At 40.5% G+C, this 24,503-nt stretch overlaps 1 protein-coding gene across 2 annotated transcripts in view; it reads right to left on the bottom strand.

The window, feature by feature from the left end:
- ITIH5 (inter-alpha-trypsin inhibitor heavy chain 5) overlaps nt 1-20,384 on the bottom strand; it is an 80,512-nt gene extending 60,128 nt beyond the window's left edge. Inside the window, exons 1-4 of one of the 2 annotated variants that reach the window (XM_056573251.1) lie at nt 20,173-20,384; nt 6,469-6,513; nt 1,841-2,004; nt 316-414 (exon numbers count right to left, since the gene is read on the bottom strand). In XM_056573251.1, the coding sequence (XP_056429226.1) occupies nt 316-414; nt 1,841-2,004; nt 6,469-6,513; nt 20,173-20,280 (416 nt within the window). In that variant the 5' untranslated portion in view covers nt 20,281-20,384. Of the gene's footprint in view, nt 1-315; nt 415-648; nt 757-1,840; nt 2,005-6,468; nt 6,514-20,172 lie in introns of those variants that run through there. The other variant, XM_056573253.1, reaches the window with a different exon arrangement.
- Between the last annotated feature and the right edge of the window lie 4,119 nt (nt 20,385-24,503).

The following is a 24,503-nucleotide window of genomic DNA, read 5'->3' on the forward strand; positions in this document are numbered from 1 at the left end:
CAATATGTATGAAGATACAGTTATCATTATATATCATATAAATGTTAAAATAAAACATACACAGAATAATAGAGGTTAAAATATGAAAGCACTATACCTAGAGATAGGTACTGCAGATGGATATATGTGTTACATGGAGCACTTACATAGGGATAAGTCAATAGCCATATACTGTATCCAAGAAAAAATAGAGACAATGCAGCATGTAATGGATAGCGCTATTATGCCAAAAAGAGATAAAAAGATAAAACGAAACAATTATATTGCGTCCATATAGTGGGACACATAGGTGCAACATACTAAATTCCTGCTTACCCTCTGTCACCAATAACTTTATCATATTCCTGTATATTGTTTTCTCCAGTCTTTTTCCTCCATGTGACTTCGCTGTGATAAGTCCTGCCTCCAATAATCCTGGAATTCATATTGACTTTATTATCACACAAGGTACATCACATAATGACAAAAATGAATAGAAGTAATGAAATAAAATAATCAGTCTAACAATATAACAATTGAAAACATAACGTATGAATAGGTTTTGCCATTGAATCTCATACTACTATTATTGGGCTCATAATATATTGGTGTGTAAAACATTGTAAAACAATTCCCAAATAATGGGATGTATATAGATATTTTCTTTACCTGCAGCTACTTAATCTATACATTATTAAATATATATGATCAACAATTGCTGTATTGTTTAAACACAATGAGGCGGATTTATCAAAACCTTCCTAGAGGAAAAGTTGCTGAGTTGCCCATAGCAACCAATCAGATTGCTTCTTTCATTTTACAGAGGCCTTTTCAAAAATGAAAGAAGCGATCTGATTGGTCGCTATGGGCAACTCAGCAACTTTTCCTCTGGACAGATTTTCATAAATCTCCCTCAATATTTCAAATATTTTAATTTATTGACAAAAAATTAACCCCTCTGATTTTCTTTGTATGTATTTAATGCATAAACTGTTACTGTCACTTAAATCCACTTTTGACAATGTCGCACAGACATGTCAAATCTTAACATGGGTTGGGGACCCCACTGAACACTAAATATAGCCAAGTGTTCAAGACAAGATGGCACACGATGCAGGAGATGAGTTTTATGGACTATAATGGCTCACCAAGCCACTGAGTGAAGAGTGCTACTATGCACTTTACTCTGCTATACCTAACAATCAGAGTAGGTCTCAGGCTGAGATCCCGACCGATCTAAACTTTTGACTCTTCTGTGTCTTGTCTTTACTGTCATGAGCTTATTTAAATTACAGTAATTCTTTAATTGATATGTAAATTGGCCTCAAAAGCCCAGTAAAGTTCCTCCCATCCACTTGTTAGCAAGGTCTATCGGTTGCCTGTAGCTTCTTCCACCACTTTGACAGCCACTAGGTTGTATTGTCACTTCCGCCTTACATGAGATTATGTGCAAGCTTCGTGGAACAATGTCCATTGAGTTATAATGGAGCCATCTCCTGCAACTAGATGAACATTTCAGTAAGCTGAGGGGGTAAACGCACAGCCATGCACTCCTCTTCACTTTTCTATAGATTATTGGAGATATGAACACCCAGGGTCACTATAAGGCCCACATCCATTTTTTATTCAAGCAATTATTTATTGCCCTAAAAATTCTATTCCAAAACTAGGTTATGGATTCTGCAGCATATTATTTGGGGAACTTCTAAAAACAAAGACAAACAATAGGTGATACCCAATCAGATTTAAGCTCTGGTCCCCTCTTTCTGTGCACCAGTTCTTATTAATCTCTCCAAATCCTTAACTCCTTCCTATTTCATTACATTATATTACATTATTACATTACATTATAGTCTCTTACATGCTGAAGTTGGAGACAAAGGCAGTGGCTGGGATCTGCATCTGGAATACGACTTCTTTTGCTTCTACAGCCCTATTTACCATGGTGCAGGACACAGCAGTGAAGGCATAGCGTGACAAAATGGTGGATTTCACAATGAAGTCAGTGACCAAGGGCCTGATTTCCTGTAAATGGATAATTTTGTTTAATAGAGACTTTACTGTAGTAAACTCTGGATATTCTATAGACAATAGGCTGTGATACCAGCACTGCATAGTATCACAATGAAGATAGGGAAATCTACAAGACTAGGCAGAAAGAGGCCAAGCAAGTTATAAGAACTTCTAAAGCACAGGCAGAAGAAAAACTAGCTCAGTCTGTGAAAAAAGGGGATAAGACATTCTTCAGATATATAAATGAAAAAAGGAAATCAAAACAAGGAATAACTAAATTAACCCGATAACGACCATGGACGAGTATAGACGTCCAGGTTGGCGGCCGTTCCTGCACCTGGACGTCTATACTCGTCCATTATTCTCGTGGGTGCTGCCCAGTGCACCCACGAGATCGCGGCAGGGACTCGGCTGTATCACACAGCCGGGACCCTGCTGCACTGCCAGGACCGAAGTAAACTTCGGTCCCGGCAGTTTTAACCCTTACAGCCGCGGTCGGAAATGACCACGGGCTGTAAGTGTTATGACAGAGGGAGCTCCCTCTGTCTCCTCTGCAGCACCCCGCATCGCGATCGCGGGGTGCTGTGTGTAATACGCGGCTGGCCGGGGCCTGCCACACTGCCGGGAGTAAAGTTCACTTCACTCCCGACAGTTTAACCCTTACAGCCGCGGTCAGAAGTGACCGCGCGCTGTAAGGTGTTCTGACAGAGGGAGGGGGCTCCCTCTGTCTCCTCTGCAGCACCCCGCATCGCGATCGCGGGGTGCTGTATGTGGCCGCGGCTGGCCGGGACCTGCCACACTGCCGGAAGTGAAGTTTACTTCACTCCTGACAGTTTAACCCTTACAGCCGCGGTCAGAAGTGACCGCGCGCTGTAAGGAGTTCTGACAGAGGGAGGGGGCTCCCTCTGTCTCTCCTGCAGCACCCCGGAGCATCGCGGGGTGCTGCTGCATACCTGGGCAGCCGGGGGTCCTACAAAGACCCCCAGGTCTGCCCTGGGTATTGCCTGTAGGATGTCCTAATATGCTGCCTGCTAGTGAAAACTGGCAGGCAGCATATAACTCATATAACTGCAATGCTTTGGAATACTAAGTATTCCAAAGCATTAAAAAGTGAAAAAATAAATAAATAAATAAAATAAAAGTGTAAAAATAAATAAAAATGTAATAAAAGTGTAAAAAAAATATTAAAAATACATTTATTAAATGAATCTAATAAAAAAAAAAAAGCATAATGTATAGGATCGCATTGGCGGACATCCGCAGCATGTAATATGCTGCAGATGTCCACCATGTGATCCTACACATTATGCAGCAGTCACGGTAATGAGCTCCCTGCTGCGGCTGGGTAGCTTTGTGTGTCCACTCATAGTGGCGGATTTCCCGCCAGCAGTCATGAGCGGACACACTGAGCTACCCAGCCGCAGGAGTGATGGATATATTCGCCATGAGCGGGTGCTTATTCCCACAACATGGCGGATATATCCATCAGGAGCCTTAACTGTCACAGACAGATGCGTTATACTGCCAGCCGACCAAGGACCAATCAGAGAGGTCCCTGGTCCAGCCAATAACTTGTAGGGGTGCTGTATATAAATGGGGTCACTTGTGGGGGTGGGGGTACTGTTCTGCCCTGAAAGCCAAATGGCGCTCCTCTCATTCTGAGTCCTACCACGCGGCCAAGGAACTATATATGGCCAAAGCGGGGGTATTTCCGAACATGGGACAAGCAGCTAAATAAAATATAGGGTGCATTTCTTTCAATATCAGAAGTGATGTACAAAAAATATGCCCCCCAAATGATTTCGAATTTTTAACACTGACTTTGTAATAATTCCTGCCAAAAAACTATGGTGTTAAAATACTCACTGTACCCCCTAGCGAATACCTTGAGGGGTCTAGTTTTTAAAATGGGGTCATTTGGGGGGGTGTTCCTATGTTCTACTGCCTTTTAATTTCAGCAAACCTTGCATAGCACATAAAAAAGATGTACTTTTCAAATTTTCTAAATTTCAAGTTGAATTGTTAGGCTTCTAGCTAATTTTAAATGTTAATTAAAAACAAAAAAATGACGTCAAAATGAAGTAGACATCTGAAAGTATAAGTTTCATAAACTATTTGGTCAGTAAGTATAAATATATGCAACCTATTAGTGTTAAAATAGCAAAAAATCTTAATTTTTTGTAAAAATTTCATGATTTTTTGCATTGTAAAAAAAAACTACAAATGATATCGGCTTACTTTTACTATGTACATGAAGGACAACTTGTGACAAAAAAAAATGTCAGAATTATCGTGATTGGCAAAACGTTACCAGAGTTATTCTCTAATAAAGACAGACATCCCCGATTTGAAAAAACAGGCCTGGTCTTTCAGGGGCGTACAGGTTTATTTGCATTGGTCCTTAAGGGGTTAAAAATAAAGGAAGGAAGATATGTAGAAGAGAATAAGGGGCTAGCCGACTGCTTTAATGAATACTTCCTTTCAGTTTTTACAGAAGAAAAATAAGGAAAAGGACCTCCATTAGAGAGAAAAACTAAGGAATCGTTTGATGGATGTGTCTTTACAGAGGAAGAGGTTCTATGTTTGCTTTCTAAAGTGAAGACAAATAAATCACAGGGGCCTGATGGGATACACCCAAAATTATTAAAAGAGTTTAGTGGTGAGCTAGCAAAACCGTTAGCAGATTTATTTAACCAATCAATGGTTACAGGAGCCATCCCGGAAGATTGGAAATTAGCAAATGTTGTGCCCATTCACAAGAAAGGTAGTAAGGAGGAATCAAGCAACTATAGACCAGTAAGTCTGACATCAATAGTTGGGAAATTAATGGAAACCCTACTAAAGTATAGGATTGTGGAACATCTAAAATCCCATGGATTGCAAGATGAAAAAAAACATGGGTTTACTTCAGGGAGATCATGTCAAACAAATCTTATTGATTTTTTTGACTGGGTGACTAAAATAATAGATGGCGGAGGGGCAATAGACATCGCATATCTAGATTTTAGTAAGGCTTTTGACACTGTCCCACATAGAAGACTTATCAATAAACTACAGTCATTGAGTTTAGACTCCAATATTGCTGAGTGGATTAGGCAGTGGTTGAGTAACAGACAACAGAGGGTTGTAGTCAATGGAGAATATACAGAGCAAGGTCTTGTCATCAGTGGGACACCTCTGTACTGGGACCAATATTGTTTAATACCTTCATTAGCGATATTACAGAAGGTCTCGATGGTAAGGTGTGTCTTTTTGCTGATGACACAAAGACATGTAACAGGATGTTCCTGGAGGGATCCGCCAAATGGAAAAGGACTTAGGCAAACTAGAAGAATGGTCAGAACTCTGGCAACTGAAATTTAATGTGGATAAGTGCAAGATAATGCACCTGGGGCATAAAAACCCTCAGGCAGAATATAGATTATTTGACACAGCCCTGACCTCAGTATCTGAGGAGAGGGATTTAGGAGTAATTATTTCAGAAGACTTAAAGGTAGGAAGACAATGTAATAGAGCAGCAGGAAACGCTAGTAGAATGCTTGGATGTATAGGGAGAGGTATAAGCAGTAGAAAGAGAGAAGTGCTCATGCCGCTGTACAGAACACTGGTGAGACCTCACTTGAAGTATTGTGCGCAGTACTGGAGGCAGTATCTCCAGAAGGATATAGATACTCTAGAGAGAGTTCAAAGAAGAGCTACTAAACTAGTACATAGATTGCAGGATAAAACGTACCAGGAAAGGTTAAAGGACCTTAACATGTATAGCTTGGAAGAAGGAATAGATAGAGGGGATATGATAGAGACTTTTAAATACACAAAGGGAATCAACATGGTAAAGGAGGAGAGCATATTTAAAAGAAGAAAAACTACCACAAGAGGACATAGTTTTAAATTAGAGGGGCAAAGGTTTAAAAGTAATATCAGGAAGTATTACTTTACTGAGAGAGTAGTGGATGCATGGAATAGCCTTCCTGCAGAAGTGGTCGCTGCAAATACAGTGAAGGAGTTTAAACATGCATGGGATAAGCATAAGGCTATCCTTCATATAAGATAGAGCCAGGGACTATTCATAGTATTCAGATTATTGGGCAGACTAGATGGGACAAATGGTTCTTATCTGCCGACACATTCTATGTTAAATAAGTAACAGTCTATTTTATGCCTAGTCTGTTCTCTTTTTTGTTTTTACAGAAGTAAAATAAAGCCTGTTGCCATAAATGGTCCTGTTCATTTAACTGGCATTAACCATCAGTTGGAATAAGTTAGTTTTTATTCCTCCAAGAAACAAAAGGGCATTGCATAACATTATGCGCTATTCTACTCAATAAATATACATTTTTCAGTGAAGAAATTATGGCATATCTGTTATCATTATCTGTGTTTTTCATTTTGTTCCCATTAAACAAGCATAGTGTGAACTTGACAATATGTGTAGTCCTGTATGTAAATGATTAAAAGAAGTTAAGTAACACCTACCCTCCTTGCTGCATATGGAACTTGCCTTGGAAACCGGGATCCAACCTATAATTGATAAAGAAAACATTATAATATCTTACTAATAGAAAGGTAAATATGACACTTATCATAAGAGCAAACACAGAAGCAGTTTGCTTCATTTCGAGTAAAGGTGACCCCGTGTTACTGCAGCTCAGCTCCTGTTCAGGTGAATGAAAGCTAAGCTGCAGTAACCAGGCCTGGTGCCCTGTGCCCCCCATTTAAATTGAGCAGTGGTTGTGTATATGAGTTGTCACACTATTTAAAGTCTACAGGACAGACAAAAATAGCTGTAATCAGCTGCTTTTAGTGATGCTTTACTTGAGCGGCACTCTGATGACACCATCTTAGATAAAATGTTCAGTGCAGACTACTGGAGTCTTCTTTCTGATGATAAAAGAAGTAGGCTCACATCCTGTTACTCAGACTTAGATTTTTTTTTTGTATAACTGTTTATTTATAAATATTTTACCATTTTCCAAAATAGTTTCTACTGATCTAACTGAAAACAATAATAGCAATAATATGAATGATCGATATGTATCTTGAAGTCCATTATTTAGCCATGGAGAGATTAAAAGATTCAAAGTATCATAAAAGATGTACAAAGTGGATAACAAAGGTATAAGGTTAAATAAAAAATAAGCTAGAAATAAAAAGTTTATAGGAGAATAATAGAACAAAGAAAGCAATCGCTTGCTTAACCCAAGTCCTCTAGATCCAAATCCACTACCTTATAGTGCATCTTAAGGCTTACAAATAATGATTCCTTTGTTGCCATATCTTTTGAAAACTGGTTACTCTGTTTTCTATCCCAGCTAACAGGGATGGGGGGGGGGGGGGGGTTGTTAGGGAGAAAAGTGTGCGGTAGTGCGGTTTGTTTTCCTGACCGAAGGAGGTCTAGACACGCACACTCCCGCCGATGACGCTAGGAAATTTCAAAGGTTTTGCATAATGACAGGTACTCTTTAACTTTTATTAATAACCTTAAAAATAACCAAATCAATTATGTGTGTATAAGCCCACAACCAATAGAAATTAAGTATTCATAGGTAAGTAACAGATGAAGATCCAGATAAAGGTGAGGTAGATATCCCACTTATTTTTAAAAAGCTGAGGACAAATAGGAGTGGGGGAAGTGTGAAACCTTGACATGTACCATTATATATTTGGGCAGATGGGGAAGTAGAAAATTGAGAAATAGCAGGTAGGATCAGACCAGAGATACCATATGCCCTAAGAGAAGACCTCAAGAAAGGCCAACTTTGGCAGTCAAATGCCTTTTCGACATTTAAACTCAATAAAAGCCTGCTTGCCTATGTAAGACAAATGCCACCTGGTCTTTGTTTATCAAATTGGGATGGACACTCCCTAATCAATCTGCTAACATCATTTTAAATATTTTGAGGTCTGAGTTTAGCAAGGATATTGACCGATAGCTTGCATGTCTAAGGGTATGTTCACACTGAGGAATTGGAGAGGAATTTCCATGAGTAATCTGCTCGCTTTTTCCACTCCAAATCATTCAGCAGTGAAATCCCCATAGAGTTGTACAGAATTTCTGTGAAATTCTGACGAGGAAGTCTGTTCCGCTTGAAGAAAGAACATGTTCTTGCTTTCAGGCGGAATCAGCGTCCTTCTATAAAGATCAATGTTATTTTTTTTTTCAGTCAGAAGCATTTCCGCGCAGAATTCGCGAGGAACTGGCGCTGAATTCGCACGGAATTTCCACATGAAAAAAAAATTTATGAATAGAAATACTTGATACTTCTCCTCTGCATGAAACCTGCATTTCCGCGCAGAATTCCGTGCGGATTCCACGCAAATTCCGCGCCAATTCCACGTGAATTTCCGCGCGAAATCTCTGTGAGTTCTTGTGGAAAAGTAACAATATTTTGAGGCAGAAAATTTCTGCTTGATTTCCGCCCCAATTCCTCAGTGTGAACATACCCTAAAGGGTCTTTTCCAGGTTTGGAAACCACCTTGATGTTTTCCAACTTCAATTCTATATCCCAAATTATCAAATTGCTATTTACACTTAAATAGGTTAATCAAATTGGACTTCTAGAGGGGCATGCTAGTAAGATGCCCGCAAAGGGCATATGGGGTTGTCCAAAAGAGGACAAAGTCTTTAACTATTGGACAGTCTCTGGCTGGAAAAATAAAATTCTGTATTTTCAATTATACTGTATATATTTTCCCTTTTCTCTCTTTTTAAAGGAATGCGCTCATCCCGTTCACCCACACTAAACCCAATACACCGGGTTATAGTGCAGGTGAAAAGGAGATCGATGCGTGGTTTCTGAGACATCCGTACCTTCAGTCCAGTGCCTGTCCCTCTGAAGGTCCGCTTCTTTCTTAGGTGCATTGCGCACAGGAGGTGGGCCCACCTGGTGAGTTTGAATGGTCACGTGAGTGCTCAGTAGGCGCAAGAGCTCATGTGACCAGCACCACATGAATATTCAAATTCGCCCGCCTCCTGTGAGCAATTCGGCAAAGAAAGTATCTGACCTTCAGAGGTACCAGGCTCCGGACTGAAGGTACGTATGTTATTCAGAGACCCCACATTGGTTTCCTGTTCACCTGCACTATAACTCAGTGTATTGGGTATAGTGTGGGAGAATGGAATGACCGTTTTCCTTTTATGTATATATGCTGTTTCATATTATTTACTGTCCTCTATTGAGCAAGTAAGAATAGTAAAATAAAGGGGTGTAGCACAGAGTGTAACACAATGCTGCACAACTAATGCTGGAACAAAACAATGTTATGTATTTAAAATCTTCCCTGTTTGTCAATCCTTTATGATAGTATCCAATTGCCCGGTGAATTTGTGCGTGAACCAGTTTATTTTGGCAACAATGAGTCTCAACTGGGAAGAAAAAAAGAGGTCAGTGAAACCTTGACCTGGATATACCACAGAGAACATAACTAAGAGAGCCACATACCAGTCTAATTTATTGTGAACATCATAGAATTACATGGCACACTTGAGCTTGGTACCAATGTAATAATGTCCCTTCCTCGAATAAAAAGACATTCATAGATATTACAAATATCAAGATTAAGCTCAAGAAAGCTGAACAAACAGATTAAATATCACACACAGACTTTCATCCATAAGGGTATGTTCACATATACATAATCTGCTGTGCATTTTTCACATCAGAAAATCGGCAGCAGATTGTATTGTTACCCATTGGCTTCAATTGGTCAACAGCAAATCTGGTGCAAACTTTCCACTGTGGAAATTCTGCTCTGCTAAAAAATATTTAATTTACTATATGAAGTCAAGCACTGATGTTGGATGTTGTCAGGCTTTTAGGGGTGCAATGTATGCCAAAGGTGTTTGATAAGGTTGGGGTCAAGGCTCTGTGGTGCTACTAAATTTCTCAATACCAAATGTCAAATCATATATCTATGGACCTTCCTTAGTGCATTAGGGCACAGTCATACTGGAATAGGAAAGAGCCCTCTCCAAACTGTTGCCAGTAATCTGGAAGCATTCAATTGCCTAAAGTGTCTGTGTATACTGTACTGTCAGATTCAAAAACTTTTTATAAGTTGTACGTCCTGGCAAACATTAACCTTTCCAATATACTCCATAAGAAGCTTGCATTTCCTTTTTATAGGAATCATGGTTTATAAAAAAAAAAATCCCATACCATCCAGAACACAATCCTGTCTGGCTGCAGCATCATCTTTGACCACAGGCATGGACAAATTCTAGTAAGTGACGGTAGGACTAGCACTCTTCTGTGCTCACTCCTGTCCTATCAGACTTCAGCAAGAAGGAGGGGGTTACAAAGTAGCCTTGTCACGATTCGGCTGGCTGGAGGTGGATCCTCTGTGCCAGAGAGGGCTTGGCGTGGACCGAGTTGGTGGACCGGTTCTAAGTTGCTACTGGTATTCACCAGAGCCCGCCGCAAAGCGGGATGGTCTTGCAGCGGCGGTAGCAACCAGGTCGTATCCACCAGCAACGGCTCAACCTCTCTGACTGCTGAAGATAAGCGCGGTACAAGGGAGTAGACAAGAGCAAGGTCGGATGTAGCAGAAGGTCAGGGCAGGCAGCAAGGATCGTAGTCAGCGGCAACGGCAGGAGGTCTGGAACACAGGCTAGGAACACACAAGGAAACGCTTTCACTGGCACAATGGCAACAAGATCCGGCGACGGAGTGCAGGGGAAGTGAGGTATAAGTAGGGAGTGCACAGGTGAACATACTGATTAAGCCTGCTGCGCCAATCAGTGGCGCAGTGGCCCTTTAAATTGCAGAGACCCGGCGCGCGCGCGCCCTAAGGAGCGGGGCCGCGCGCGCCGGGACAAGACAGACGGGGAACGGGTCAGGTACGGGAGCCGGGATGCGCATTGCGAGCGGGCGCCTCCCGCATCGCGGATCGCATCCCGGCTGGGAGTGATATTGCAGCGCACCCGGTCAGCAGGTCTGACCGGGGCGCTGCGAATGAGAGGATGCTGCGAGCGCTCCGGGGAGGAGCGGGGACCCGGAGCGCTCGGCGTAACAAGCCTGCAGTGAGTGGATGAAGAGACCCAGCACTCAAGGAGTAAGCTGAGTCATGCAGAGTGAGGACACATCCCCTCCATAGCACAGAATGACAAATCAAGTGAACAACAGAAAGAAAGTATTTGTGGGAGAAATATAGGTCCTAGACACATAAAAAATTATATGTACACGATCATGATTAGGTAGTGACTAACATAAAACTTCTTTTTGAGGAATGTGACAGATATACGCTTTTATGGTATCCAACCCAAACCTTGAGCAACAACCACATACCGTTATTTCTCCTTCACCAGACTGCCAGATGCTTTATATTTTTTCTGACATTGTGCATGGTCAACCATGAAAACCCATTTCATGAAGCTTCCAATGAATGTTTTTTGGGTTAATGTTTCACAAACTAATTGTAGCAAATCTGGCATCCTATGACAGTGCCACGTCTAAAAAATTCCCAAATAAAAGTCTACATTTCAACCCTACAAAGGGTTCCTTGTCAAATAGCTATTTGTGGTGTCAAAATGTAGAACTTCTGTAGCCCCAGTACAACTGTTCCAGCTTCTTTCCACAAGATATGGTCATGTGGCTCAGAGTAAAAGGTACTAATAATGGAATGTAATCATGTGCATTGCATCTATTGAGGTATAAAGGGTTAAACAAAACTGCATTTACTTTACACAGAAGAATGATGCTTTGCCCACATGATCCTCCCAACCAATGGTTGCAGGAGAAGGGGTGGACTCAAAACTGGGCCTGGCTTTTGAGAAAAAGTTCCAAGCCCTGCTATTGCCAGGCATACCTACACCTAGGCCAGATGTGGTCTACCTAGGTAAAATCCTGTCTACAATCGAGTCAATGTTACTGTTTCTGTTCCTGTCCCCGATGTGAGGATATGATGCTCAAGTTCCTCATTTCCAAGATGGAGTTTGGCATATACATCAGAGAGAAGAAAGCTGAACAAGGATTTCTCTGGTATACACTTATATCACAGACCTGAGCTGTGTCAGTAAAGGAAAGTCTACATATTGCACCACAGTAAGCCAAGCTGTGAAGATCCTCATCAGTAGTTTCTGTAATTTTGGACTGAGAACACTTTAGGGGTATTCCGGTTGAAAAATCTTTTTTAAATCAACTGGTGCCAGAAAATTAAACAGATTTGTAAATTATTTCTATTCACCTTCCAGTGCTTAGCTGCTGTATGCTCCAGAGGAAGTTCTTTTCTTTTTGAATTTCTTTTCTGTATGACCACAGTACTCTCTGCTGACTCCTCTGTCCAAGTAAGGAACTGTCCGGAGCAGGATTGGTTTTCTATGGGGATTTACTCCTACTCTGGACAGTTCCTGACATGGACTGAGGTGTCAGCAGAGAGCACTGTGGTAATATGATGTGGACACTAACAGCTCAGTACATCCTTCTGCTACTGAACATGTGTTCCCTCTTGTGGCAGGGCTTCTAAATGGTATTTTTCAGCACGTTAACACTTATCCACAGAAAGCATTGTTTTCACTGCAGGAAAAGCATTAAGCATTTGTTTCTTTGGAAAATGTGTTTATTCCACTATAAACTGTACATATAACCTGTTTGTTCCAAGTCTCACAATTGCAGGAAATTCCACAAAAATATGTGTATTTAGAATTTGTGTTTATTACACTTTACAGTGTTACATAAACCCTGTTCATTATAGGTTTACCAAACATAGGAATCTTTATATCTTACTTTTTGTAATTTCACCTATCAGTAGTAGTGTTTTTTGTTGTTGTTGTTGTTGTTGTTGTTGATCATTTTCTCATTCTTTTTAGTATGTCCCAGAATTGCACAAGAAATTTAGGTAAAATTGCCGGAGTTGTTTCACGGAATCATAGGCCGGCATTTATCATTGTAGGTGTAAGTGAAGAATTTTTCTACACTTTTTTTTGTGTGCTGGTAATGTGTAGGAGAACAAAATTTATTAAATGATCGCAGAGTATTTGATAAAAATTTTGTGCAGGTCACATTTTTTGAAATTTCTCTCTTCGCACACACCAAAAAGCTAAGCTAAGTCTGGGCTGGTGTAGTTTTAGAGACTTTTCAGTGACTTTGTACATTTTTTGCGCCTTTTCACAAAAAGGCACAGTTCATAAAACTCTTCCATATCAGGTGTTTTGCCAAAATCAGTGGATATCAACTCAAAATCAGAAGAAATGTGTAAACCAAAAGGCGCAAATAAACCCTGCTTGTACCTTTTTTGGGCCTTTTCTAGACACAAAAACAGTCTGAAGACAATGATAAATGTAGGCCATAGTGTCCGGAAGTCTCATTGCTTCACTTTGCATACAGGAACAGTTTCCTTGACAAAAGGTAAGTGGGAGCCACAAAGGAACATGGCGTTAGCTATACCTCACTTTCACATGAAATATACAAACAGGATAATTCTTAGAATTACCCATGGTTACCACACTATTTTTTGCACTTTCCATACTCCACCTTGACACTGTTGTCTTTATTTTTGCTAATCTATATGGAGAATGAATCAGTTGACTTCTGGCCATGATGAACGTGTATTTGGGCCTTAATACCTTGTATTATGTAGTTTTAAATCCTGTTAGGTATGGCAGTTGTGGTGGCAAACTGGGATGATGTGTCAGGAATAAGGTTTGTGACGCAAGGGTAGCGTTAACGTCCATGCTCCAAGGTTAGTAGTTTGCTGAGCCAAGCTCTGGGGTAATAACGGCCACAGATGCAGTGTTATGAAAATGCTAATTTTTACTCAGGAACTTGCAAAAATCTACAGGAACAGTTGAACAGTAGTTCACTGGAGTATGCTTCAGGGATCACAGTTGCTTCAGGGCACTATGTGACTTTTAGTCATTGCTGACTAACTAGCTTCTTGCTTGATGAATTATGTTTAGACTGTTCTGGATTTGATTGTGTAGCTTGTATAAGACTTAGAAGCTGACCAACACTGACTCTACTCTCCACATAAGAATCCAGAATTAGGGCTAACCACTAAGGTTCAGATTGTAAACTGATTGACTGCAGTTGCCCGAGGCTTTCTATCTACTGTAATCCTCTTCTTTGCTTATGAGGTCCGTGGGCAGTCTTGGCTCTTCTCCTCACTGCAGACTTGCTTCTGACTTGCTGGACAACCTAGCTGGCAGGAACCTGTGTAGGATTTTTTTTAGACCTGCCCTCATGTGGTGAGGTACAGGTCCACATCAGAGATCTAGAGATGGCCTCCACTCTGTTCTCCTCCTTACTAGACACTGACTAACGTATCCCAGTCTAGCAGACCTGGGGAAGGCAGATCAGCAGCCCTGATTGGCTGAAGCAAGCATGTGATCCCCTTAGCATTCTGCTGCACAGACAGGTTAACCCTTTAGGGCACAACAGCATGCAAGTACACGCAATACTTAGAATTAAATAATTCTAGTACATTTAAACCTGAGTAGTGGGCATGGAGCAGCCACATTAGGTGATATTCACCTGACAGGTCAGGAAGACAGGTGTGTTTCACACCGAGACACCACACAGTCCCCACTGCTCAGAAGAGCAGCTATAATGAATTGGGGCAGGTGTGTATGCTTTCTGTTTTGTGTCTAAGATACCTCAAGTACACTTGTATTTTCTATCTCCCTAATTGATTTTAATAGGATTCTGGTGCACCGTGCACACAGTGTAATCTCCGTAGCGGAAACATCTGCTGCAGAAATCCCTATTTCGGCATCAGCAGAAACAATGAACATGTTCATTGTTTCTGCAGATTCTGCTTGGAAATGCATTTCCAAGAGGTCCTAGCGCTGATAGTACATGCAAATATGCAAAATGTCCACCCGTGTTTTTGAGGCTGACATTTCGCAAATTTAATGCTGGCTTTCCAGGTGAAGCAAGATATGGCAAGGGTTGGGGTGCATTCATGCCACGTTTTTGCAATACAGTTCCCGTATATGTTTTCAATTTGAAAACTGTATGGAACCTTATTGAAAACCGTATACATTGACCCTCTATTGAAAACTGTATGCTAAATGATCTGGTTACATCCTTTTTGTGTCTTGTAGGGTTTTGTCAGTTTTTTGTAGCCTACCACGGTTTTTGGTCCGGGTGAAATACCGTATTGAAACTGTATACGTTTTTTAAAGATGGGAGTCAATGGGAACCATAGAGAACCGTACGTACCGTGTGTACGGTTCCATCTGGTTTGCACCATACAGTTTTTTACTTATTTTTTGGGGGGGGGGAATTTCAATCAAACAAGTGAAACTTTATTCATAATGGAGTGAAAAGTTAAACATGTATACGTTTTTTTCTTAAAAAACGGATGCAACCGGACATCATTTTTCAAACCGTATACGGGTTGAAATTTGTACACACGTTTTTATACAGTTTAGTACAGTTTCTAGAAATCCGTTACTGTGGCCTATGTTCTAAGGGCTTGTTTACACAGGCAAATTTGATTGCGATCTCACTCCGTGTTTCCCGCTGCAAATTTAAATAGGGGAGGACTCTCTGCAGGCTGTCTTTATACTTTATACTCCATTGACTTCAATAACCTAATGTAACAAAATCATGCAGGTAGTTAAAAATATTTAGAAAGTACAGGTACAAGTGGTGTGACTTTAGTAAAAACCCTGCTCCAACTGACTTCAATGGGAGTTGGGGAACTTATATGTCACATCTTTTCCATGCCATTATTTAATAAGGCTCCAATTAACATCAATGGGAACTTGAAAGCAGTGCGGAGAAAGCCGTTGATCCAACAATATTTTACTTTTTAATTTTTTTTAAATCCCCTGGTGGCATAGGCATAAACAAACACGGTGCGAGATCGCAATCAAATAGAACATAGGCCACAGTAACGGATTTCTCAAAACTGTACTAAACTCTATCAAAATGTGTGTACAAATTTCAAGCCGTATACGGTTTGAACAATGATGTCCGGTTGCATCCGTTTTTTCAGAAAAAAAAGTATGCATTTTTAACTTTTCACTCCATTATGAATAAAGTTTCACTTGTTTGATTGAAATTCCCCCCCCCCCCCCCCCCCAAAATATAAGTAAAAAACTGTATGGTGCAAACCAGATGGAACCATACGCACGGTACGTACGGTTCTCTATGGTTCCCATTGACTCCCATCTTTAAAAAACGTATGCGGTTTCAATACGGTATTTCACCCGGACCAAAAACCGTGCTAGGCTACGGTTTTGGGTATGGGAAAAAAACTGACAAAACCGCACAGGACACAAAAAGGATGTAACCAGATCGTTTGGCATACAGTTTTCAATAGAGGGTCAATGCATACGGTTTTCAATACGGTTCCATACTGTTTTTGTAGCACCTTTAAAGGAGCTCCAGAATTTTTTCTTATTCTGCCATTATGCCTTTTGCTGCTCCCCCAGTGCAGCAGGTAAAGCATTCCTGTCCTCTGATGCAGTCTTCTTCCTACATTTTAGTGGCATTAGCCAGGGCATAATAGCAAAAAAAAAAAAAAATTCTGGAGTTATCTATAACGGCAAGGTTATGAAAAGGTCTTAGCATTAGATTAGATCCTTAATGACTATGCCGATTATGCTCATAAGAAGCCACTCGGGGAGAAGTCCAACCCTAATCGGTTGTACATTTCCTACATCATTACTCTGGTTACCTTTAGATAGCGATCTATATTACAAGTGACAAATGTTGGCAAAGTTTTAGTGCAAACCTATATCCAGCATTTACAAGTGAACATTGAGGCCTGGTTAAATGGTTAAAGAAGCTACAACTGTAGGTTGTAAACTTTATTCTGTGCACCAGCCTCATCATTAGGAGGGTGAGAAGTCATTTATGATGTTTTTGTTTTTATTATAGAAATCATTGCTTATAAGCATTCACTAGGGGGTCGCCATACAATCCAGAACATAATCCTGTCTGCCTGCAGCATCATCATTCTTGTCCTAGCTAAAGCACAGGCTGGGACAAAATCCAGGAAGTGAGGGCGGGACTAGCACTTCTCTGTGCTCACTCCCATCCTGTCTATCAGACTGCAGCGTGACAACAGAAAGGTGGGGGTTACAGAGCAGTCTGCTGTGACTGGATGAAGAGACCCAGCAAAGCAGACTCGGGTAGGAAGTGAACGCATGGTGGGTGAGGGCGGGCTCAATGCTTGTGTCCGACATGCCCCTTGAAGAGCAAAGGATGTCAGAATGAATGAGCAGCAGAACAGAAGGATTTGTGAGACAAATACAGAAGCTAGACACATAAAAGGACATGTAAAGCATCTGCATAACTTAATGAGTAACATATATAAGCATTATGTTTTCTTGCAATATGACAGGTACACTTTAGGCTGACAATACATATTAGTTAATGTTGGCCAAACCTGTTGATTTTGGCAGGACAAGCCAACCATATTATGTTTATGGGGGGACCTCCAGATTCTCTCCTGAAGGTATAGGAAAAGGGAGATAAGAAACCACCAGTTTAATTTTAGACTTCTAATTCTTTTGTTGCCTGACAGCAGTTTACTACCCTTTCCCTATTCCGAACACATGCACACTCAGCTGAGCTAACTGTGCATATGTATACGGGGGTGAGAATAGATAGCTGTAAGTTGAAAGGATTTATGCAGTATAAAAATAACGTATCCCCTATCCGCAGAATTAGTTCGCTGGGACCCCTGCGATCTCCTCCTCAGTGCCTCAGCATTTCTCATGAATGCAGCGTGTGGACCACGGCACAAAGCTGTGGCTAACACACCCACTCCATGTATCTCTATGGGAGATACAGCATTCGGGTATCTCTGGCACTCACATAGAGATGCATGGAGTGGGCGTATTAGCCACAGCTTTGTGCGTGGGTGACAGACTGCATTCATGCACAGAACCTGAACGCTGGGTGGAAGATCGCAGGGGCTTAAAGCTGCGGATAGGGGATACGTTTAGTTATACTGGGCTTCTTATTTAATGAACATTGTGCCAAAAGCTTTCTTGTGACTTGCCAGCCTTAACCTCAACATGCATTTCAGATAGCTGGCGATGAATTCTAATTCAACTATCTCTCTGAATCTCCTGTACACTTAGTGCATCTGAGCATGCATGTGTTCTGAATGGGAAGAAGGAAGCCAGCTGATACCAAACATCTTTTGAAAACAACAGCCGAAATCCAATTGCTTAATTCTTCTCTCCCCTGACATCTGTCATCAAGGGAGAACCAGGAGGCCCCCTTACATATAAGATGGTCATGTAATGCAATTTTATTTCATTTATAAATCCCAGTGAGAAATAAACTTTGAAACAATTCAGTCATGTGCTAACTACAAATTGAGGAAATTCATCTGCTTATCTCTAATGCAGTGTTTCCCAACCAGGGTGCCTCCAGCTGTTTCAAAACTACAGCTCCCAATATACCCAGACAGCCAAAGGCTGTCTGGGCATGCTGGGAGTTGGAGTTTTGAAACAGCTGGAGGCACCCTGGTTGGCAAACACTGCTATAGTGGTACACTTTAAAAGCAATTAAAAAAAAGCAGCACAAATCACGTTCCTACTCTGCCTGACCATAGCCATATGAACAATGTGGGCAGCCTCTAACAGTAAGCAGTACTCTTGGTTTAATACCATAGAACCCTTAAATTCTAACATTTATCTAACACTTAGGGCTTTATGTGTGACCATATTTTATTCCTATTTATAGGGAATTGTAGTGGACATAAAATGCTATAGCCCAGAATGCCTACACGTTCCAAAGGTTTTACTTTTCAGAAATGTTGAATTAAAATATTTTGGAGGATATATGGTAGTATCATGTTAGTTCTTTGGTCTGAATAATAAGTTACTATTAAAGGGGTACTCCACTGGAATTATTATTATTATTATTTTTATTATTATTTTTTTTTTTAATCAACTGGTGCCAGAAAGTTAAACAGATTTGTAAATGACTTCTATTAAAAATTCTTAATCCTTCCAGTACTTATTAGCTGCTGAATACTACGGAGGAAATTATTTTCTTTTTGGAACACAGAGCTCTCTGTCCATTTTAAGAACTGTCCAGAGTAGGAGAAAATCCCCATAGCAAACATATGCTGCTTTGGACAGTTCCAAAAATGGACAGAGATGTCAGCAGAGAGCACTGTGCTCGTGATGTCAGCAGAGAGCTCTGTGTTCCAAAAAGAAAACCATTTCCTCTGTAGTATACAGACTCTAAAAAGTACTGGAAAGATTAAGATTTTTTAATAGAAGTCATTTACAAATCTGTTTAACTTTCTGGCAATAGTTGATTTAAAGAAAAAAAAAAGCTTTAAAGGGGTACTCCACTAGAATTGTTTTTAAATCAACTGGTGCCAGAAAGTTAAACAGATTTGTAAATTACTTCTATTTAAAAATCTTAATCCTTCCAGTACTTATTAGCTGCTATATGCTCCACAGGAAGTTCTTTTCTCTTTAAATTTCCTTTCTGTCTGACCACAGTGCTCTCTGCTGACACCTCTGTCCATTTTAGGAACTGTCCAGAGCAGGAGAAAATCCCCATAGCAAACCTCTCCTGGACAGAGGTGTCAGCAGAGAGCACTGGGGTCAGACAGAAAGGAAATATAAAAAGAAAAGAACTTCCTGTGGAGCATATATCAGCTTATAAGTACTGGAAGGATTAAGATTTTGAAATTGAAGTAATTTACAAACCTGTTTAACTTTCTGGCACCAGTTGATTTAGAAAAAAATGCTTTCCAGTGGAGTACCCCTTTAAGGCTTAGCTCCTGGTGAAGAATATAGTGTGCAGCCATACAGAAGTGTCCCCCTAAATTGTGTCAGAACCCAACACATTTAAGCTGTATGTACAATACTAGTAAAATGCACAGGACAAGTTATAACAGTATCCTTAAAGCTGTGAACCTTTGCCTAACTGTACTTTTTAACCAGAATGACAGATGATCAATATCATGATAAGTCCCGAGATATATAAAAAAAAAAAAAAAAAATAACTTTCAAAACAGTACAAGATAAGTAAGGTGAAATGATTTCATTCAATAAGTTCATAAATAAGATCAATATTGTGACGTTCCGACAGCGTTAACCAGACTGACAATATCTTCATGCATAACTTTTATTTTTCTTGTTTTGCCAAAAAAAAACTCTCATCACATCAAACAGCCAAATCTGCGTCTTCCCTTTACCATCCAAGTGTATCAAGCAATAATAATAATAATAATAATAATACATATAGTACTCACTTTTTCTGCAATGCCATTTGTTATGGTAAACTCATACAGGTTACTCTCAGATTCCTGATTTCCCAAAACAAGAGAAAAGCAGAAGCAAAGACCAACCAGAGAGATCATGTTTAATCCTTGGGGTGCAATGATTCCCTCCAGGAGGACTGGAATTTATCTGTGGCAGAGCTAGGTTTCTACATGTACAGTGGGAACTTGCCAGTCTGCAGCTGGCTGAGATGCCTGGGAGAGACTGGAGAAAGAGGCAGACACAGTCCCACCCCTCCCACACCTCATCCCAGCACAGTGTTTCCCAACCAGTGTGCCTCCAGCTGTTGCAAAACTACAATTCCCTGCATGCTGGGAATGGACATGCTGGGAGGTTTAGTTTTGCAACAGCTGGAGGCACACTGGTTGGGAAACACTGTCCCAGCCTCTCCTCCATGTTCTTTTTACCAAACTTAATGTGTGTATTATTGCAGATCTGTGCAGATTATGTATGACTACTGAGATATGGAGCCAGCTGCATGAATGATGGGCCCACAAGCAGAAGTCTAGCACCTGTTGTTCCACTTAAAATAATAAAATCATGGGAATAAATGTATCCAGTACAACTGTTGCTGTTTCCTCTATCCAGCCTGTATTAGGCTAAGTTCCTACTTGTTGTTTCTTTGTGCGTTCCACTCCCTCAAAAAAAAAAAAAAAAAATTTTTTCATTGAAAAAGCGCTGCGGACAAATCAATGAGAAATCGCAATATTCTAATTCCCCTTTTTCGTTTTTCCAGTTTCAGTTCAGTTTTTTCACTCTTTTTAAAGGGGTACTCTGGTGAAAAACTATTTTTTTTTTTTTTTTAAATCAACTGGTGCCAGAAAGTTAAACAGATTTGTAAATTACTTCTGTTAAAAAATCTTAATCCTTCCAGTACTTATTAGCTGCTGAATACTACAGAGGAAATTATTTTATTTTTGGAACACAGAGCTTTATGCTGATATCATGACCACAGGGGTTTCTGCTGACATCTCTGTCCATTTTAGGAACTGTCCAGAGCAGCATATGTTTGCTATGGGGATTTTCTGGACAGTTCTTAAAATGGACAGAGATGTCAGCAGAGAGCTCTGTGTTCCAAAAAGGAAATCATTTCCTCTGTAGTATTAAGCAGCTGATAAATACTGGAAGGATTAAGATTTTTTAATCGAAGTAATTTACAAATCTGTTTAACTTTCTGGCACCAGCTGATTTAAAAATAGAAAAGTTTTCCACCGGAGTACCCCTGTAAGCTCCTTGGCGGTTTTGTAAAGTTGCAGCATGCTGGGCCTATGGCATTTTTTTCATATAAATCTTGTCAAATTTTGAAGGAACGTCAAAGGGGCCAAAAATGCAATTTCCACTCAAAAGCAAAAAATGGCAGAAAAAAAACACAAAAAATAAAATGCCAAACACAGGAAAATGCTGTGGCATTGCATTTTTTTGGGCCACAAAATAAAAAAATAAAAAAATAAAAAGGAGAAACTTAGCCTTAGTACATTGTACGGCTGAGTAGTCACTTAAGACACATGCTAATGTTTAACCTGACTGGAACATTGTATTCTTCAATTCCTTTAGTCTACATGTGACGGCGTACTTAAGATGTAAATATATCCATCCATTTCTTTATTACTCCTGTAACTGTTTTTATACATGAATTCATGTTTCTGGATGCTATCTTTACAAATGACTTGCACATGTTCTTAAAGGGGTACTAAAGTGGAAACCCTTTTTTTTTTTTTTTTTTTTTTTTTTTTTTTTAATGAACTGGTGCCAGAAAGTTAAACAGATTTGTAAATTACTTCTATTAAAAAATATTTATCCTTCCAGTACTTATTAGCAGCTGTATGCTACAGAGGAATTTATTTTTTGTCTTGTCCACAGTGCTCTCTGCTGACACCTCTGTCCATGTCAGGAACTGTCCAGAGCAGCATAGGTTTGCTGTGAGGATTTTCTCCTGCTCTGGACAGTTCCTGAATTATTCCCCAAAGTTCTTATGAAAATATAGTTTGTTATTGACATAGGCTACAATTACCGTACAGCTTGTAGACACTTTTTTTTAAATCCCAGGAAACCTCTTAAAAGTGTACTTGTCCTTTACAAAATGACATGTACACAGACGGAAAAATGTCAAAAGGTTTTAATCCGATCAGGAGAGAGAGCAGAGATCATTGTCTTGCTGCCCCATAGAGTTATAATGGAGATTACTGAGAGCCAGATGGTAAAGTTTAGTCCTGCTTATTCTCCTTATCAGTGGGGATCTCAGCGCTGTCAATTTTATTCTTTTTTTTTTTTTTTTTTATGACATGGCAACTTTAACCCCTTAAGGACCAAACCCATTATCACCTTAAAGGGGTATTCCGGCGCTAAGACATCTTATCTTCTATCCAAAGGATAGGGGATAAGATGCCTGATCGCGGGGGTCCCGCCACTGGGGACCCCCGTGATCTTCCACTCCGAACCCCGTTAGAATCAGCCCCTGGAGCGTGCTCGCTCCGGGTCTGATTACTGGCGATCACGGGGACGGAGCATAGTGACATCACGGCTCCGCCCCCATGTGACGCCACGCTCCGCCCCCTCAATGCAAGCCTATGGAGGGGGCGTGGCAGCTGTTCCCCCTTATTACATTCCATGAGGGGTTTTAATTTCCAAAATGGGGTCACATGTAGGGGGGTCCATTGTTCTGGCACCATGAGGGCTTTGTAAACAAACATGGCCTTCAATTTCGGACACATTCTCTCCAAATGCCCAATGGCGCTCCTTCTCTTCTGAGCATTGTAGTTCATCCACAGAGCACTTTTCATCCACATATGAAGTATTTGTATACTCAGAAGAAATGGGGTTAAAAATTTTGGGGAGTTTTTTCCTATTTTCTCTTGTGAAAATGAAAAATGTAGGGTAACACCAGTATTTTAGTGAAAAAAAAAAGTTTTTTTTTCATTTTCACATCCAACTTTAACGAAAATTCGTCAAACACTTGTGTGGTGTTAAGGCTCACTACACTCCGTGAGGGGTGTAGTTTCCAAAATGGGGTCACATCTGGGTATTTATTGTTTAGCGTTTATGTCAAAACCACTGTAAAATCAGCCACCCCTGGGCAAATCACCAATTTAGACCTCAAATGTACATGGTGCACCCTCACTTCTGAGCCACGTTGTGCGCCCACAGAGCACTTTGCATCCACATATGGGGTATTTCCATACTCAGGAGAAATTGTGTTACAAATTTTGGGTGCCTTTTTTTCATTTTAGCTTGCGAAAATTTTAGGTATAGAGCAACACCAGCATGTTAGTGTAAAAAATAAAAGTTTATGCTAACATGATGGTGTAGACCCCAACTTTACCTTTTCATAAGGGGTAAAAAGAGAAAAAGACCCCCAAAATTTGTAACGCAATTTCTCCCGAGTACAAAAATATCCCATATGTGGCACTCAATTGTTGCCTTGAAATACAACAGGGCTCCAAAGCAAGAGAGCGCCATGCACATTTGACCATATGTAGACCAATATATGGCGGGTTGATACTCAAGTTCAATTCCTATAGGTCACCTAGGAGACCTATAGGAATTGGCCATGCACATTTGAGGCCTAAATTATGGATTTACATCCGCCACCAAAATACCTTACGGCACTGTTTCCCAAACAGGGTGTTTCCAGCTGTTGCAAAACTCCCATCATGCCTTGACAGTCAGTGGCTGTCTGGCAAAATTGCAAGTTGTTGTTTTTCAACTGTGTAAGGGGGTGTATATGTAGTGTTTTACTTTTAATTTTGTGTTAGTGTAGTGTAGTGTAGTGTTTTTAGAGTACAGTCACACGACGGGGGTTTACAGTGAGTTTCTCACTGGGCGGAAAATTTGCCGCATCTCAAACTTGCAGCAGAAAACTCGATGTAGACCCCCGCCCATGTGAATGTACCCTGTACAAACCTTCAGCTGTTTCAAAACTACAACTCCCAGCATGCACTGACAGACTATACATGCTGGGTGTTGTAGTTATGCAACAGCTGGAGGCATATTGGTTGCAAAACACTGAGAGTTTGTTACTTAACTCAGTGTGCAACCAGTGTGCCTCCAGCTGTTGCAAAACTACAACTATCAGCATGTACGGTCTCTCAGTGCATGCTGAGAGTTGTAGTTTTGCAACAGCTGGAGGCACACTGGTTGCAAACACTGAGTTAGGTCACAAACTCTGTTTTACAACCAGTGCTCCTTCATCTGTTGCAAATCTGCAACTCTTAGGCTAGGTTCACACTACAGAATCTCCATGCAGAAAATTTCCGCCCGGAGATTCCGAGTGCAGCCAGGACCGACTGATTCAGTTGGCGCTAGG

Source organism: Hyla sarda, chromosome 4, assembly GCF_029499605.1.
Source record: "Hyla sarda isolate aHylSar1 chromosome 4, aHylSar1.hap1, whole genome shotgun sequence".
In the NCBI taxonomy this organism is placed as follows: domain Eukaryota; kingdom Metazoa; phylum Chordata; class Amphibia; order Anura; family Hylidae; genus Hyla; species Hyla sarda.